General features: G+C 48.5%; 1 protein-coding gene across 5 annotated transcripts; it reads right to left on the reverse strand.

Moving 5' to 3' along the window:
• Window positions 1–1,492: 1,492 nt before the first annotated feature.
• On the reverse strand, window positions 1,493–16,660 carry LOC307199168 (uncharacterized protein). 5 transcript variants are annotated; one of them, XM_079946889.1, is made up of 4 exons: window positions 16,438–16,660; window positions 9,390–9,510; window positions 6,147–6,260; window positions 1,493–2,876 (listed from the first exon to the last, which is right to left on the reverse strand). In XM_079946889.1, exons 1-4 carry the CDS (start codon window positions 16,459–16,461, stop codon window positions 1,540–1,542), a joined length of 1,596 nt encoding a protein of 531 aa, XP_079803015.1. In that variant the 5' UTR covers window positions 16,462–16,660; the 3' UTR covers window positions 1,493–1,539. The 5 variants fall into 5 exon arrangements, with proteins under 5 accessions (XP_079803015.1, XP_079803016.1, XP_079803013.1 ...); XM_079946890.1 differs by lacking the exon at window positions 16,438–16,660 and adding an exon at window positions 11,420–11,705; XM_079946887.1 differs by lacking the exon at window positions 16,438–16,660 and adding an exon at window positions 9,978–10,222 and having other exon boundaries at window positions 9,390–9,943.
• Window positions 16,661–18,425: the final 1,765 nt, after the last annotated feature.

The raw sequence follows: 18,425 nt of genomic DNA on the forward strand, positions 1-18,425 counted from the left end.
TTTGGTCTTAAATTGAAAAAGGAGAGCGAGGCTGTCCAGTGTCGACTGGCAATGCACCAGAGACATGTCTCCCTTTCATTGGTTGTCTCCTTCTTGCCCTTTTCTTTCAAGGAGCCTCTTTGCCACTTCATTCTGTTTGCTACCTATTCACTTGTATAGCATTCCTGTGGTGGCTCTTAGTCCCCCTGCAAGGGAGCAGCGGTTTAGTTACTGGTTTTCTATTTTGCAGCCAGAGCAATTATTCGTTAATGCTTTCAATGTTATTTGTTTAAAATAGTGAAGCAAAACATATATTAATTAGCAACTGCTGTGCCTGAAAAGAGGAAAGCAGTAATTTAAGCCCATACTCATCCTACCTCACAAAGCAGGGTTAGAGAATGGTGCTGAGAACACCAAGGTCACAGGTTCGATCCCCAAATGGGGCAGTTGCATACTGCCTGCATTGCAGGGGGTTCGACTACATGATCCTCAGGGTCCCTTCAACTCTAAAATTCTGTAATTCAGGCAGCCTTGTAAATAAGCCTACACAAGCTAGTAGCCTGATTACCACTTGGGTGAGCAGCTCAGTTGGATGTAAAGTCCTTCAACAACCTGCCACATTTCTGTGCTGTCCCTCATTCACCAGCCTGGCTGCACATTAAGTCATAATCCCATGCACTCACCTAGAGGCAACTCTCACAGGCAAGGGCTTAAATACAACACTGAATTGAGGACTTGCTTCCGAGGAAACATTATTTAGGCAGTTGCCCATGGCATTGCCAAATTTCTCAAGGAGAATACACTGCTATGCTATAAAGTGTTGGGCGGGTCACCTGCCTTAATTCCACATCCTGCTGATTCAGCAGTGTTAAAGGGCTCTGCCGTGGAAGCAACCTTTATCACTGGGGTGCCAAATTGAATAATATATTAGGGGGGCAAGTAACCCCCGCCCCACATAACCAATCACATGATGCAGCACACACACACCATTTGAATGCCAGTATTCATTAACTTTGTGGGGGCTGGTGCCCTGCAAATATTGTATTGGGGGGAGGCAAAGGGACCTTGGTCCCTAGGAGTTGGGTCCTCTGCTCCTCTGCCTGTCCCTTGCAGCTGGCAGTCAGTGACATACTGCTTCTGAATGATGGGGAAGGGTCATAGCTCAGTGACAGCGTGTCTCAGGGTCATTTTCTGTAATGCACCCTGCTTGAAACCCGGTGCACCGCTGGCAGACAATATTGAGTCAGATGGTCTCACTCTGTATAAGACAGCTTCCTTTACTCCTACTGAGCTCCCAACCTTAGCTATAAAATCTACCCAATAAGCTTTTGGGAGATCCATCTTAAAGCACCATTTTGCCTAGTGACTGTAGCCACATCCTAAGGGAGTGGATTCCTGTTCCTACTGCCAGCTCCATGGACAAATCCACCTCTGACAGGTTCAGCAGGAGAGTTTTACTTCTCTCTCTCTCTCTCTCTCTCTCTCTGTCCTGGGCACTTTCCCATGTAGGCACCCTTAAAATGCACCACCAGGTTTCCTTCCAATGCAAACAGGTTTCCCTCATGTGTGGCTCCTCCGGTGCATGGTGAGGTATTTTGCCTGGGTGAATTTCCTGCCGCAATCGGAGCATGCAAAGGCCCTCTTCCCAGTTGCCGGGCCAGGCTGGGGCGCAGAGGGAGGCTTCTTGCTTGCGCCCATCCCTCTGCCGACGGACTTAAACTCCGGCAGGGTCTTTGGGGGCTGGATGGGAAGAGGAGGGCCTTCCCCAGGGCTGGCTCCGCTCGGAAGGAGTCCACATTTTGCCAGCTTCTCCTCGTGCGTCCTCAGGTGGGTGTGCATGATCTCCTCGTCCCGGAAGCGCTTCTCGCACCTGGGGCACGGGTAGGGCTTCTCCTTCACCTCGCGGGCCCTCTTGAGGGCCAGCGCCTTGGCGTCGCCCGCCTGCAGGAGGTGCTGCTCCCCGCGGTGGACCCTCTGGTGGCTCTTAAGGTGCTGCAGCTGGCTGCAGGTCTTGCCGCACAGCAGGCAGCGGTAGGGGCGCTCGCCGGTGTGCATCCGGTTGTGGATGGTCAGGGTGGCCTGGTTGCGGAAGGTCTTCCCGCACTCCGCGCAGGCGTAGGGCCGCTCCCCGGTGTGCACCCGGAGGTGGCTGATGAGCGGCTGCTTCTGCGAGTAGCGCTTCCCGCACGTGGTGCACGAGAAGGGCTTCTCACCCGTGTGGACGCGCTGGTGGCTCTCCACATGGTGCTTCTGGCTGAAGCGCTTCCCACACTGCTGGCAGGAGAAGGGCCGCTCCCCGATGTGCACTTTCATGTGGGCCACCAGGATCTGCTTGAGCCGGAAGCTGCGCCCACACTCGCGGCAGGAGAAGGGCCGCTCGCTCGAGTGGGTCCCATGGTGCTTGCGCAAGTCCTGCTTCTTGTTGAAGCTCTTTCCGCACTGGGCGCAGGTGTGGGGCTTCCTGGGGCCCAGGGTGGCCCCAAGCTGGCGCAGGAGCTGGAGCTTGGCCGTCAGGCACTTCCGCGCCTTGGGGCTGGTGTCGCCGGCCGCGGGATCCTCCTTCTTGCGCAGGTGGGTCTTGATGTGCCGTTTCAGGTCCCCCCGCGAGGGGAAGCCCTTGGGGCACAGGTGGCATTTGAAGGGCCGTTCCCCAGTGTGCGTCCGGATGTGAATGACCATTGCCACGTTGCTCAGGAAGCTCTTGCCGCACTCAGGGCACTCGGGGGGCTTAGTCTTCAGCGTCGACTTCGGGGGTCCCTCGTCCTCGTACTGTGTGCTTGCCGCCCGGGTCACCGGTTTCTCCATTCTGGAAGGGTGGACCATCTTCTTCCTCTTGCGCCGCGGGACAGGGACTGCGCCTCTGCCTTCGTCCTCGTCTTCCACCCTGATCCCATCTCCTGCAGGGAAGAAAGGGAAAGAGAGAGTCTCACCATCACTGACTCGGGGAGAAACCCCACGTTCAGTCCCTGAGAAGAACTTCATTTGATCTTATGGGTCCTTGCCGCGGGATCACATTCACCCAGTGCTATACCAGCTGCACTAGCTCCCGGTGGAGTACAGGATCAGGTTTAAGGTGCTGGTTTTAACCTTTAATAATAATAATAATAATAATAAATTTTATTTATATCCCGCCCTCCCCAGCCGAAGCCGGGCTCAGGGCGGCTAACAACACTAAAACAGTATGACATTATAAAACATTATAAAAATGAATTAAAATCAAAATTGATGGCAACCATAAACTAAAGTTTTGTAAAGATTGCCAGAGGAGGGGGTCAGGCTGCGCCCTGACCAAATGCCAGGTGGAACAGCTCTGTCTTGCAGGCCCTGCGGAAAGATGTCAAGTCCTGCAGGGCCCTTGTCTCTTGTGACAGAGCGTTCCTATATGGCCTAGGACCCTCGTACCTACAGGGCCGCGTCTCCTGCTATGTCCCACGGAGGACCTTACGGTCTTCAAACAAAAATATCTTGGAGATCCCGGGCCACAGGGAGTTTAGGCTGGCCTCAACTAGAGCCAGGGCTTTTTTGGCTGTGGCCCCGATCTGGTGGAACGCTCTGTCCCAAGAGACTCGGGCCCTGCGGGACTTGACATCTTTCTACAAGACAGAGCTGTTCCACCAGGCCTTTGGCCAGGGCACAGACTGACCCCCTCCTTTGGCAATCCTCACAGAACTCTAGCCCAATGGTTGCCATTAATTTGATTTGAACTGATTTTATAATGAATGGATTTTGGAGTGCTGTGTTACTTTTATTGTTGTTAGCCTCTCTGAGCCCGGCTTCGGCTGGGGAGGGCAGGATATAAATAAATTATTATTATTATTATTATTATTATTATTATTATTATTACCACCGCATTATGAAGAAAGCTTTAATAAAATCATGTTTTAAAAAAAGAACCGGCTACTGGAACAGAAATGCCCTGGTGGCTTTCTGCACTGGAAGCGATATCTCTGAAAAAAAAAACTAAATATGAGAAATAATTGGGCAACATACTGAAGTAGAACATCAGGTGAAATTGAAAGATTTTGAAGAGATAAGGGATTAACTGACTGGCTACATTTTCACCATCTAAATGATATCTTTAAGATAGATAAAAAGAAAGGTTTCAGCTATGAGACCTAAAGATTTGAAAAAGGCTTGTTAGAAAATATAAAATTACTGTCGAAAATGTATAGATTACTTTTGGAATGGCATGCAAAGGATGAACAGGTTAAATCTGTAATGATATCCTGGGCAAGGAATTTGGGGCATAATATTCAGCTTTCAGATTGGGAAAGCTTATGGAAAATTGATTTGAAATTTTTGACATGTTGTGGTGGCGCCCACCCTGTGGAGATAAGTAACTATACAACTTTTAGAAGACCTCTGAAGGCAGCCCTGTGTATGTTTTTATTTACGCTGGAAGCCTCCCAGATGGGCAGGGTCCAAATAAGTATATTATTATCATTATCGCTAGGATGACTAGACTGGTGCCTCCTCTCCCTGGGGCAGGAGCCATTTTGGCCTCCTTGCCTCTGGTCAGCTTGGCAGACCCCATCTTTCCTCTGTGAGGAAAAGAAAAATTAAAATCCTCCCACGGTACCACAGCCTTTGTGGTTTCTTTCTGGCCTTCAGGTTATCTGTATCTCCCTCAAGGACTTAAGGGGTGAGGAATCTTAGGGGATCTGGGATCCTTCCTGTGGAGACGTTTCTCCTCAGAATAGGCAGGGATGTGGACAAAATGGGAGACATAGGAGCGGTCCTCTAGCTGAGGCATTTTCCTGCCTTTTTTCCTTCAGGGGAGCGTTTCCATGGCAACAGCCTCCAGAAGGCCAAATAAATGTAGAATGCCTAATTCCCCCAGGAGATTTTTTTTCTCCCAATGGGAATTCGAAGTCACGTCATTTCATAAAAATTTATATACGCTGGATCGTAAGAAGGAAAAAAAGCCCCAAAGCTTTTTACACAAAAGGAAGGATGGTAGTTGGAGGCATTTGGACACGAGTTTCGGTTCGAAATAATCCGAAAAAGACGGAATCGCCTCAAGAGTCTGGGAGGAGTTTGGGGGGTCTGCCTCCGGGATGGATCGGGATGAGTCTATTACGTGAAACTACAGGATAACTTCGAGGTAAAAACACTGATCTTTGTACAGTGGTGTCTCGCAAGACGAAAAGAATCCGTTCTGCGAGTCTCTTCATCTTGCGGTTTTTTCATCTTGCGAAGCAAGCCCATTAGCGGCTTAGCGGATTAGCGCTATTAGCGGCTTAGAGCCTTAGCGGATCAGCTGTTAAGCGGCTTAGGAGCTTAGCGGATCAGCTGATAAGCGGCTTAGCGGATCAGCTGTTAAGCGGCTTAGCGGATCAGCTCTTAAGAGGCTTAGCGGCTTAGCGGATCAGCTGTTAAGCGGCTTAGCGGATCAGCTCTTAGGCTTAGCGGCTTAGCGGATCAGCTGTTAAGCGGCTTAGCGGATCAGCTCTTAAGAGGCTTAGCGGCTTAGCGGATCAGCTGTTAAGCGGCTTAGCGGATCAGCTGTTAAGCAGCTTAGCGGCTTAGCGGATCAGCTGATAAGCGGCTTAGCGGATCAGCTGTTAAGCAGCTTAGCAGATCAGCTCTTAAGAGGCTTAGTGGCTTAGCGGATCAGCTGATAAGCGGCTTAGCGGATCAGCTGTTAAGCGGTTTAGCGGCTTAGGAAAAGGGGGGGAAAGGGGGAAAAACCCCGCAGGAACTCGCAAGACATTTTCATCTTGCGAAGCAAGCCCATAGGGAAATTCGTTTTGCGAAGCGCCTCCAAAACGGAAAACCCTTTCGTCTAGCGGGTTTTCCGTCTTGCGAGGCATTCGTCTTGCGGGGCACCACTGTACTTATGGTTATGTCCGTATCCCAAGTTTCCCTCAGGGTGGCATACATGGCCGCCTCATGGCGAGGGCAGCCCTGCCAGGTAGGCCAGGAGGAGAGACGGGGACCGGCTCAATTCCAGCACTAGGGAGCTGGTGGAGGGGATTTGAACCCGGGTCCCAATCCTGGTTCACATCCCGAGATGCTGCCGGTCAGAGTTTGCTTTATCTGTGAGGCCAGAGCCATCGTAGGCCCGACTGCAACACCAGCAAGGACCAGTTACGGGGAGGGGGGAGGGACAAGGAAAGGCCTCTTTGCAAGGACCCCCAAGCCCCCCCCCAAAACCCCCAACTCACCCAGCCAGGGGCTGTGGGGTCTCTTCCATTTGGGGGTCTCGAGGGGCTCCTCCATACAAGGCTCTTCTTCGCGCTCGATTTTGCAGATGATCTCAGGTTTGGCGGACGGGTGCCCTGTTGTGGGAGCAGAGGACAGCATCTTTATTTCCCCTTCATTTCTTGCAAGGATATAGCATCCTTTTCTGCAGGTGGTGCATGTGGCAGTGATCTATTGGGGGAGGTGGGAGGTCGATCAGGATCACGCGATTGACCAGGGACGCCCCACGATCGACCAGTAGATCGCAATCGACCTGTTAGACTTGACTGCAATACGCTAACCACTGAGCTAGATTTCAAATAACTGCCGGTTTTTTTATAGTGGGAGTAGATCGCACTCTCTTGGGCGTTGGACATGCCTGGCGTATTGTATCGGTTTCTAAAGTGGTTCGAAATGACGACAAGTATTTCTAGCTCTTCTTAATGACATAGTGATAAATTGCCTTGAGATGCATGCGGAAAGAAAGTCATAAAATAAATAAATAGCAATACCTGTTCTGCATTTGTAAGAACTCTTTATATTTTAGTGTAGTGACACCCTGGAACTCCCTGCCTCTTGACATCAGGCAGGCACCTTCACTGCACTCTTTTCGGCACCTCTGGGTCCACTTAGCACACTTTGGGAGCACACTGCATTACAGAGATGATTTGTGGCTGGGTGTTGGCACTGCCCTTCCTTTCCTCCCGCACCCTCTACAAAGGTGTTCCAAAGAGTTGGGGGAACCCCCAGAACAGATTTAGTGTTTTTTTTTAAAATAATATTTATTAGCAGTTTAAAAATTACAAAAGAAAAGAAAAAGAATTAAACAATACAATACAATACAAAAACAAAAACAAAAACACCACACAACCCAAACCCTAAAACATTAAATCAACCAAACCAAACAAAAACAATTAAAAACACATCCATTAATTTTGATATCATAACTTTCGTTCACTTGTTTCAGCGACCTCCTCACACCTCCCTTTTTGTATTCCACTTCAATTAACTGTTTCAGCAATTCCTTTCCATCTCCCCCTGTTTTCTGTCCTGTAATTTATCTTAACATATTCTAACCTTGTTAGAACTTCATTCCATCATTTTTCTAACATTCATTAATTTTACAATATTTCTGTAAATAATCCTTAAACTTTTTCCAATCTTCTTCCACCGACTCTTCTCCCTGGTCTCAGATTCTGCCAGTCATTTCCGCCAGTTCCATATAGTCCATCAACTTCATCTGCCCCCCAGAACAGATTTAGGGGGCATGTAACAGTATTGACAGAATGCCTGGTTTCCATCATTATTTTAATTGCGTAATGTATTTCATTCTGTTTTACGTACTTTGTTCTGTAATGGCTTTGGCCACACAAATAAATAATATTCGTATTCATGAGTAATATATCAGTCACGTGGGATGTAATCCACTGGGAGCAGTCAAATACAACATTCCTTGTTTTGCTAGAGTGGACATGCAAGGGGATGTTTGGTCCAGCCAGTCGAAACTTCCTGTTCCTCCTGGCCTAGAGCATCCTTCCTTGCATGTGACTAGTGGGTGGGCGTGATCTTTCCAGACCTGATAAAAGGACAAGGCATGCTGCCACTTTCTCTCTTTTCCATCTTCCTTTCGTCCTGCAAACTTCCTGGAATGAACTGCTGGCTGCCAGCCAAGCGGTCCCTCCGGTCATCTCCCTTATGGGATAAACCTGTTAGTACAAGTTTGTAACTTTAAGCCTTAAGTCTGCCTTCAGGGATCACACTGTGCTCTGCCTGATCATGAGTAAACTTTCTTTTTATCGCTTATGAATAAGAATGTGTTGTCTTTATTCTTTTAGGAGAGACTCAAGGGGCCTTCTGGGACGCAGGTGGCGCTGTGGGTTAAAGCCTCAGCGCCTAGGGCTTGCCGATCGAAAGGTCGGCGGTTCGAATCCCTGCGGCGGGGTGCGCTCCCGCTGCTCGGTCCCAGCGCCTGCCAACCTAGCAGTTCGAAAGCACCTCCGGGTGCAAGTAGATAAATAGGGACCGCTTACCAGCGGGAAGGTAAACGGCGTTTCCGTGTGCGGCTCTGGCTCGCCAGAGCAGCGATGTCACGCTGGCCACGTGACCCGGAAGTGTCTCCGGACAGCGCTGGCCCCTGGCCTCTTGAGTGAGATGGGCGCACAACCCCAGAGTCTGTCAAGACTGGCCCGTACGGGCAGGGGTACCTTTACCTTTACCTTTTACAAGGGGCCTTACCAGGAAAATATTGGAACACAATGAGGACAAGCCAGATTGAATTGTGCATTGTCTTAAGAAACTCACACGCGTTTGCAACTAGTTTTCTGCTGTGTAAAGGGGAATGCACTCTGCTAAGTAAAGAAACTTGCTAACGCAAGTTAGGAAGGATATTAACAAATAATATATCCTCTCCTGTCACCCTGAACATTCCCACAAATCATACTAGCAACCTAAGGTTATAAATAAGAGCATCCCTCTAGCATTCCTTTCTAGGTAACCAGGTTGCTTATCAGTTCTTGTATACCATGCCAGGACTCCTACAGAAGGCTATCCAGCAGCCTCCTCATGGATGGTCTGTCAAGTGAAGGAACCAGCTGTATCCATAGCATCTGGGGACATGTTCAGGGGAAAGCTTACTGTCCCCTGGAGACTGTCCCCTGAGAGACAAGGGTTCAAGTCCCCGCTCAGCCAAGAAGTTCACAGGGTGACCTAGGACCAGTCACTGCCTCTCAGCCTAACCTACCTCTCAGCATTGTTGTGGGAATTAAAGGGGGGGGGGGGAACCACGTATGCCACCTTGAGCAACCTGGGAGGAAAAAAGCGGGACAGAAATGCAATGAAATAAAATGGCAAATGGGGAGGGTTGCTGCTGTTGCAATTTGGTCCTGCATGCAAGCTTCCCACTCAGGCATCTGGCTTGGCCACCATGAGAACCGGATGGCAGACAAGGTGTGCTCTCTTTGGCCTCATCTGGCAGCCATCTGATGCTCTTATGCAGGAACCAAGTTGGTGAAATGCTGGTCTAAAGTCGAACAAAAAGTTTTGGACTGGTGCTTGGTCTACAGTTTGCAGATTGCAAAATCTTACACCAGCCCCCACGTCAGTTCAACGAAGAGATCCTGTCCCCACTGCAAACCCTGACATCTCTATGCCAGGATCATTTATCTAATGTCTCCAGGCTCTCAGGAACATCAAAGGACACCCAAGCAGGGAATGAGAGAGATCCTTACCCAGCGAGGTGACCGCTTCATAGTTGTCCACCATCACGGCCCGGTAGAGGTCCTTCTGCCATTCTGCTAGCTCTGCCCACTCCGCTGAGGAGAAATAGACGGCCACGTCCTCAAACATCACCTGCGGCAACGAGAAAGGGAACCTGGGATGGTGTTCTGGACAGTTCCCTCTGCTAGAGAGTGTGATGACGACAGCCCTCACAGGCCTCATCCTGCCTCACAGGGGACTGGGCTGAATGACTCTTGGGGTCCCTTCCAAGTCTGCAATTCTGTGATTCTAGCTCTTATGCACTGAGGGCTCTCTCTGTGTTTGCTAGGGCCAGTCAAGAGAGGAGGATGGAAGATGGATGGGCTAGAAAGAAGGAAAGGCATCCATAGACAAAACAGAGCCGCAGAGTATGGACGGAGGTCCACATTTTGACTTTGGAGGTTGGACGAGATGAGCCTTGGAATCCCTTCCAACTCTACACATCTGTGAGCTGCTCCTATTAGACAGCAGACCGTCCTTTGAAGCCTTACACCTTCTTTCCCCAGAAAGCACTTGCAATTCAAACCTGTATCTGAATTGCCAGCACTTGCAATTCAAACCTGTAACTGGTTAAGAGATCAGAACCATGAACTCCACCCTAGAGCAAAACATGGCTTGCAGTTAGTCTAAGCATCCAACTAGTCAGGACACCAAATCCTTAAAAATCTGTTTCTCGGTTGTCAGGAAGTCCTGATGGTTTCCATTGTGTTTCATTTGCTTATTTATTTGTATGCTGCCCTTCATCTGAAGATGACAGGTCAGTTCACAACACTAAAATACAAAATAAGAACACAAAATGCATAATAAAAGCAAAAACAAAAACAAACAAGGAATCCCCTCCTAATTTGTTGTAAAATTAAACACCCAATTGCCTTTCCATTTTTTAAAAACCCTTCCTTTCAAATAGCAGAACTAGAGAATGGAGACATTGGCAATGCTTCATGACGTGCTACAGATGATATTGGAAGCAGAATCCCAGTCCAGTATTTCTGTCCTCCCACAGCTCCAGCAAAGGGTCCACGAAACCCTCTTCCACGTTTCTGACACTGTACTGTATACCTTCCAAATTTAAAGTGGCATTAGGTGCCACCAAGAGAGAAACTGCTTTACTTCAAGTCAGCAGAGGCGGAATATTATCTACCAAGGAAAAGGTGGAGCTCTCTCCATAATCTCTCCTCCAATCTCATGCGCGCACAAAACCTTCTGTAATTAAAGTCCTCCATTTTCTCCAGCGGACATATTATGGTCGACTTTTAAAAGCGGAGTTTGGTGCTACTTTAACCATTCAGGAAGGGCTTCCAGATTTATAGGCTCTCCCCGGGGGTATTACGCTGCTGCAATTGTTGAATATCCAGCAAACACTTCAACTGCAACCATTTATAAAAGGGGGGAGCTCTCCTACTGCCCCCTCCGCCGCATATATGATCACATATTCTCAATAAGCTTTGCTTTTCGCCAGATGGCATAATTACCTAGTTCCCTATTCCAATTTAATTGCTCAGGGTGGCTTAGACGGTTGTCAGGAGGTTGCAGGACTTTGTTTTAATCTATATCTGTCCCAGATTTTTATAGCTGGATGGAGGATGGGGTGTCATTGTGCCACACTGCCTTTAAAATTAGTCCAAGGCATTATTAGAAAAGACATAACGGCAATACAAAATTTCTCTGTTCAAGCTGCAGTCAATAATAATAATAAACAACCACCTGCGTGCTATCCAGGTGTCAAAAGGCAGTATATAACTGTTTCCATATGCAAACTCATTCTATTTGCATGATCAATAACGGCAATGCACTAGGGTGCTCAGATCTCCCAACCCACCAGTATTGTTCTAGAAGCACCAGTTGCTGTCTGCTCCCATACAGTCCTCACCTATTGAACACTGAACCAGTCTGGTGTAGTAGTTAAGAGTGTGTAGGACTGGGACCTGGGTTCAAATCCCCATTTAGCCATGAAGCTCACTAGGTGACCTTGGGCCTGTGACTCACACACAACCTAACCTACCTCTCAGGGTTGTTGTGGGGATATGTTGTAAAGCATGGGACTCAGGGTTGTGGGTTCGAGCCCCAGGTTGAGCAAAAGATTCTTGCATTGAAGGGGGGTAGGGCTAGATGACCACCGTGGTCCCTTCCAAGTCTGCTCTTCTAGGATTCTATAGGGAGTGGGAAGAACCATGTAAACCATACTTGAGCTCCTTGGAGGAAAAGGTGAGATATAAATGCAAAGGCTGGCGTAACACATTTCACACCAAGACGATGCGGAATGGTGCCTCATGCAAGTGGAGGAAGGGGGTGTATTTTTTTCAGGATTCCCATGGGGTGGGGGGACAAAATCTGCACATCCCTGCAGGAACCTTTACACCAGAGACAACATTCTTGCCCCGGTGTCCTACTTTCCTATCTGCAAAGTGGTTTATTTTTTTAAATATATCTTTTTAAAAATATATATATATATATACAAAATACAAGCAAAATACTACAAATACATACATACATTTTTCAGATAAGCACACATATATATAAAAAGAACAAAAAAGAAAAAAGGAAGAAAAGAAAAAATAAGAAGAAAAATTGGAAGAATTTCTTCCAAATTTATTCTACAAATATCTCAATAATAAAATTTCATTGATTGACTTCCATCGCTTACACTGCACTTCCTATATACATTTTAAGCAAATTTGTATCTGTTATTCCATATTTTCCCCATACAATCTCATACATATATTCTAATCAAACAAAGTGGAAAGGAAAATTTTATGGACAAAATAAATATATTTTTTTAATGTGGAAGGGAACATTAAAAAATCCCCTCTCAGAATACGTAAAACTATGGAAGCCACGGTGCTCTTGCGCTTGAACTCTGCTTGCTCACTTCCACAGGAATCTCTTCTTATGTTCTTGAAATACTAGAACTCAACAAGGCCATCCAAGGCAGCTTCAGGACAGAAAAGAAAGGAGGGCTTCTCTATGCACCTGGGGTCAGGTAGCAATGCCAGTTGTGGGAACCCACAGGTGGACAGACTGCTTTTGTGCTCGGGTCCTACTGGGGCTTCTGTTTGGCCGCTGCGAGAACATGATGCTGGACTAGAGATGTGTGACTGGCCTCATCCAGCAGAAGAAGAAAAGGAGGAGTTCGGATTTGATATCCCGCTTTATCACTACCTGAAGGAGTCTCAAAGCGGCTAACAATCTCCTTTCCCTTCCTCTCCCACAACAAACACTCTGCGAGGTGAGTGGGGCTGAGAAACTTCAAAGAAGTGTGACTAGCCCAAGGTCGCCCAGCAGCTGCATCTGGAGGAGAAGAGATGCGAACCCGGTTCACCAGATTACGAGACTACGGCTCTTAACCACTACACCACACTGGCTCTCCTTATGTCGAATTCTGGTGCTGGAGGAGACTCTTGAGAGTCCCATGGGCTGCAAGAAGTTCAAACCGATCCATTCTGAAGGAAATCAGCCCTGAGTGCTCACTGGAAGGACAGATCCTGAAGCTGAGGCTCCAAGACTTTGGCCACCTCATGAGAAGAGAAGACTCCCTGGAGAAGACCCTGATGTTGGGAAAGATGGAGGGCACAAGGAGAAGGGGGCGACAGAGGACGAGATGGTGGGACAGTGTTCTCAAAGCGACCAGCATGAGTTTGACCAAACTGCGGGAGGCAGTGGAAGACAGGAGTGCCTGGCGTGCTCTGGTCCAGGGGGTCATGAAGAGTCAGACACGACTAAACAACAACATGTTCTCATGTAAAGGAGACCCTCCCTGCCTGAGACCGCGGAGAGCTGCTGCCAGTCAGGGAACACTGTGTTAGATGGTTCTATAGTCTGGTGAGATACAGCTTCCTGCGTTGCTTAACAGCTTGCTGCCTTCCTCCAATCAGCTGCTTCCATTTCAGGGGCAGAGGATCCACTCAAAACTACAATGGCACTGGTGTTCAGGGAAGTGAGCTTCTATCCCACAGCTCGAGGGGCCAGCGCTCATCTAGAACGAAGTTGCATGGTCATCGGGGGCAGGTGCTGAATGGCATCTCTCTCATCAGGGACACCGCACCGAAAAGCAGCCCGTCTCAGGGCAGCATGCGATCTGAACCGCAGGTTGTGGGTCTGCTTGGGCAAAGTCTTAGGTGCGCTTTCTTAGCAGTTGTGTAGGATAGGAAGGTGCTTCGAAGAAGAATAGGAAGGGCTTCCTGCTTCAGGACCACCCACTGAAGTTTGTGTGTTTGTTTTTATTTTATTTTTTAATGTATTTTTATTAAAGATTTTCTTGATTTACAAAGGTATGGTGCAATGTCCCTCTCTCGTATTTCCCCCCCCCCCCCCCCATGTAACATTTTTTATTTTTTATTTTACAAATCGGTTTCATTTGTTGAGACATTAGGAAGAAAGAGGGAAAGAGGTGGAGGGGGGAAGATGAGTGTGGGGGGGTGTCAGGTGGCGATGTTTCCATTTTACTTAATATATGTGTGGGGTTTTGTGTCAGCGTTGCTTGTGCAGGTTCTCTGCTGTTCGCTTGTGTTCCTTTGGTGGTGAGAGAGGTTGGGGTTGGCCTAGGGTGTGGCTGTTCATTTGTGGTTGGCTGTGGTGGTCTTTGTTTTCATGTGTGAGTGGGGTGGGTGGGTGTTTTGGATCAGGTTAGCCATATTGGTTTTTAATGGTGTGTTTGTTTTTATAAACGTTTTTATTACATTTTAGAAAGAACATTTAACAAGCGTAACAAAACATGACGTGAAGGTCCCAGTTGAGTTCCGGGGGAGCATTTAGGTACATAGCATAGTAGACTGTAACATTTTCACTCTTGTAAGTCTCTCCAAAGATGTCATAGAATCATTGAATTGTAGAGTTCGAAGGGACCCCCCAAAGGTCATCTAGTCCAACCCCCTGCAAATCAGAAATCACAGCTAAGGAATCCACAACAGATGGTAACCTAACCTATGTTTCAAAACCTTCTGTGAAGTCAGTTCCACTGTTGAACAGCTCTTGTTGTCAGTAAGTTATTCCTGATATATTAGTTGGAAACTCTTTTCTTGTAACTGGAAGGCATTAATTGGAGTCCTACTCTCCAGAGCAGGAGAAAACAAGCTTATTCCCTCTCCCATGGGACAGCCCTTCAGATATTTGAAGACGCCTACCATAGCTCCTCTCATTCTTCTCTTCTCCAGGTTAAACATACCCAACTCCCTCAATCATTTCTCATAAGGCTTGGTTTCAATCGTCTTTGAGATGCTTTATCATCTTAATAACATAGTGATATGATAATAATATTCTTATTTCTTACCTTCTGTTCTCCAGTACCTCTAATGTGACCCACATTAATATTTCTGTTCAGGCCTAACTCTGTTCTCACTTCTTCATTACCCCTGTTTCCTTACTGGCATTTAAAATGGCTACATTGCTCAAGCAGAGGTAACCCCTCCGTCAAAGAATACTCTCTTGGGAGCCAAAGGGAGGAACATCGTGATCTACCACCTGGAACGCCAGTGGTCCTCAGCCAGACTAACTCAACATCAGATCTGCTCTTGATATATGGAGAATTATTATGTATGTATATCATCTCTGTTCCAAACCATCCTGTAGCAGTGAGTTCCAAGGGGCAAATGTGCAAGATGCACGAAATAAGCTTGCCACTCCCCATTTTACACCATCCTGTCTGTTACATCTTTCTCCCCATCCCAGCACACAAATAAATAATATTTTGGCCAACTTTCTGCTTCTACCTTTAAACACGCCTGCTGAAAACTTTTTTATTCCTCCAGGCCCACGCAGGCAATTAAGAATAAGTATTATCATAATAGTCAACTGATGCCTGATTTTCACTTTTATACGGTTTCTTCGCACGTACTACTGTGAACCACTTTGATTTGATTTTAATGAAATAGCAGCATGCAGATATTTTAATAAATAAACAAACCTACTGCCCTCCAGATGCTTTGGACTACAACTCCCATCAGCCCCCAGCCAGCACAGGCCTGCCCCCATCAGCTACACCAGGGGTCAGCAAACTTTTTCAGCAGGGGGCCTGTCCACTGTGCCTCAGACCTTGGGGGGGCAGACTATTTTCTGGGGGGGTATGAACGAATGCCTATGCCCCACAAATAACCAAGAGATGCATTTTAAATAAAAGCACACCTTCTACTTATGTAAAAACACACTGATTCCCAGACCATCTGCGGTCTGGATTTAGAAGGCGATTGGGCCGAATCCGGCCCCCGGGGCCTTAATTTGCCTACCCATGAGCTACACCATCATGTGGACAGGGGCTGATGGGATTTGTAGTCCAAAACATCTGGAGAAGGAAAGCACCAGGCTAATAAAAATCTAGACCAGTGTTTCCCAACCTTGTGCCTCCAGCTGTTTTTTGGACTACAATTCCCACCATCCCTTGCCACTGGTCTTGCTAGTCAGGGATGATGGGAGTTGTAGTTCAAAAACAGCTGGAGGCACAAGGTTGGGAAACACTGATCTAGACCAACCCATTCCAGGAGCCAGACATATCTTTGGGGGCGGGAGGGCCTGCCTCCATCATATTCCTGCCCTGATTTAAACCGCAGCTGGTCCCAAAAAATACCTTCCCCGCTGGCCTCCTTAATAGTCTCACTGAAATTGCGGGATCCCTTAGCTCCCCTCGCCTCCCTCTGGACCTACCTTCTCTGAACAGGTGTGTGGACGGGGGAAATCACCATTCCCAGTGCATCCAAAAGACGACTCCCCATTTAAAGCCTCTCTTTATTGTTATTTAGATTTAGGGGGTTGTTCCCTCTTTAGGGTTGGGGGCGCAGAGGGACCCTTTCCTGCCTCCCAAGCCCAGTGGGGAAGAGTGCGGGGCCACTCTGCACGTGCTCAGAGGCGCCCTCGCTGCAGCGCCAGGGCTCTGATCCGTTGGAAGCGGGTGGCGTTTGGGACTCTGCTCTCTCCCTGCAGAAAGGGGAGAGTAAAGGCGAGCGCCGCCCCCTCCCCGGGAAAGACGTCTCCAGCTGTGGCTGCTGCTGCTGCTGCTGGTGCTGCTGCAAGGCCTGGCACCTGCCCCCTTACCTGTGCATGAGCCCCCGAGGCCATGGCGGGGCGCAGGACAAAGGCAGAATGCAGACTGCAGCAGGAGGAGGCTCCCCGGACGCCTCCGCCGCTGCTGCTGCTGTTTGCTAGGCGGATTAAAGGCGCCCCGGACGCCTGTCCAGACCAGAGCAGGCGATGCGGGATGCTGCAATCTCCAGGAGGAGGAGGAGGAGGAGGAGGAAGAGCAGCTCTCGGCCTTCCAGCCTCGCCTCCCGGTAGCATCCTGGGAAATGGAGTCCGGCCTGGGGAGCGGGCCCTGGGAAAAGGCAGCGCTGAGAAAGCGTGGTCTCTTCTTTTCTGGAGGGGCTCTCAGGCCCTTTCCTCTCCCATTGCAGGTGCTGTGAAAGGACTCGGGACAGAGGAATCTAGGAAGATGCTTAACACTAAGCCTGGCTCCACCAAGGTCCACCAAGCTCACTACTGCCTGCACCATAGCTGTCAACTTTCAGATTGGAAAAGAAGGGATCAGCAGCCTCACCTGTCCTGGGGACAGTCTACCGGATATCTAACAATACGGTATAGCAGCAGGAAACGGCGCTGGAATAAGGGAATTTCCCGCAAAAAAGGGAAGGTTGACAGCTATGGCCTGCACAGGCAGGCAGCAGCAGTGGCTCTCCAGGGTTTCAGGCAGGAAGCCTCTCCCAGATCTACCTGGGATTAAAACCTGGGACTTTCTGGGGGTCAAGCAGATGCACTGCCACCAAGCTGCGGCCCTGTGCCAGGAATCTAGGAAGCGGCCTTATTTAAAATTTTATACATTTATTGCATTTATATGCCACCCTTTCCTCCAGGGAGCTCAAGGCAGCACGTATATGGTTTTCCCTCCTCCTTTATTCAGGTAGGTTAGTCTGAGAAGAAACGATTGGCAGTGAGCTTCAGGCCTGAGTGCACATTTGATCCCTGGTCTCCCAGGTCCTAGTCCGACACTCTAGCCACTGCACAACATTGCCTCTTATACCAAGTCAGACCACTGGCCCATCAAGCTCAGTATTGACTACACTGGCTGGCAGCAGCTGTCCAGGATTTCAGGCAGAGGGGTCACCTAGGCCTAGGTGATGCCATCAGGTCTTGAACCAGGAACCTTATGTATGCTCCTTAGGTTGCATGTTTTCTTGAAGGCACTACTCCCAGTTTACGGCTGCTGTGAATGGGAAATCTCAAGGTTGGTGTGTGTGCGTGTCACACCTTTTACAACAGCCTTCCAGATATCTGAGACTCTGACCCATCAGCCCCAGCTAGCATGGATTTGGGGTTCCACAGGATTCAATTTGTTCCCCCATACTGAGTTAACTTCTGCACAAAAGCTCTGAGTTTGGGAGCATGTTGTCATCAGCATGCAGATGATGCGCAACTCTGCTTCTCCAGCACAGCTCCAGCAGGTGTGGTGCTGGATCGGTGCCTGGCCTCTGTAATTGACTGGATGAGGGCAAGTAAACTGAACCTCAAGCCGGATAAGGCTGAGACGCTCTTCCTGAGAAGGTACTTAGCCCAGATGAGCGGAATACATCTTGTTCTGGATTATGGGATTACTCTCCGCTGGAAGGAGGAGCAAGTGAGCAGGCTGGGGGTATTCTTGGGTCCAACATTGTCATTGCAGCACAAGTTGCACCACAGAACTCAAGAAGTGCCAGCTGGATCAGGCCAGTCGTCTGTCTAGTGCAGTATCCTATTCTTACAGTGGCCAACCAGATGCCCATTTTGGAAAACCAGCAATCAGGATTTGAGCGCAAGAATAACTCTGCCCTCCTCCTGCAGTTTCTAGCAACTGGTATTATGTATTGCCCAACTTTGGAAAGAAAAAATAATTCCACCTTTAAGAGTGGGCACAGAAGACGTGCTAACTTGGTAACTAGTGCAATTTCCTGCATCAGGGATGTAGCAAAAATAACCAACAAGGTGACAGATTTGCAGAAAGATAGCCATTGTGCCCCATGAATCAGATCTGGCTGCCTCCCCCTCTGCCATTC

Source organism: Podarcis cretensis, assembly GCF_951804945.1.
Source record: "Podarcis cretensis genome assembly, chromosome: 12".
Taxonomy (NCBI): Eukaryota; Metazoa; Chordata; class Lepidosauria; order Squamata; family Lacertidae; genus Podarcis; species Podarcis cretensis.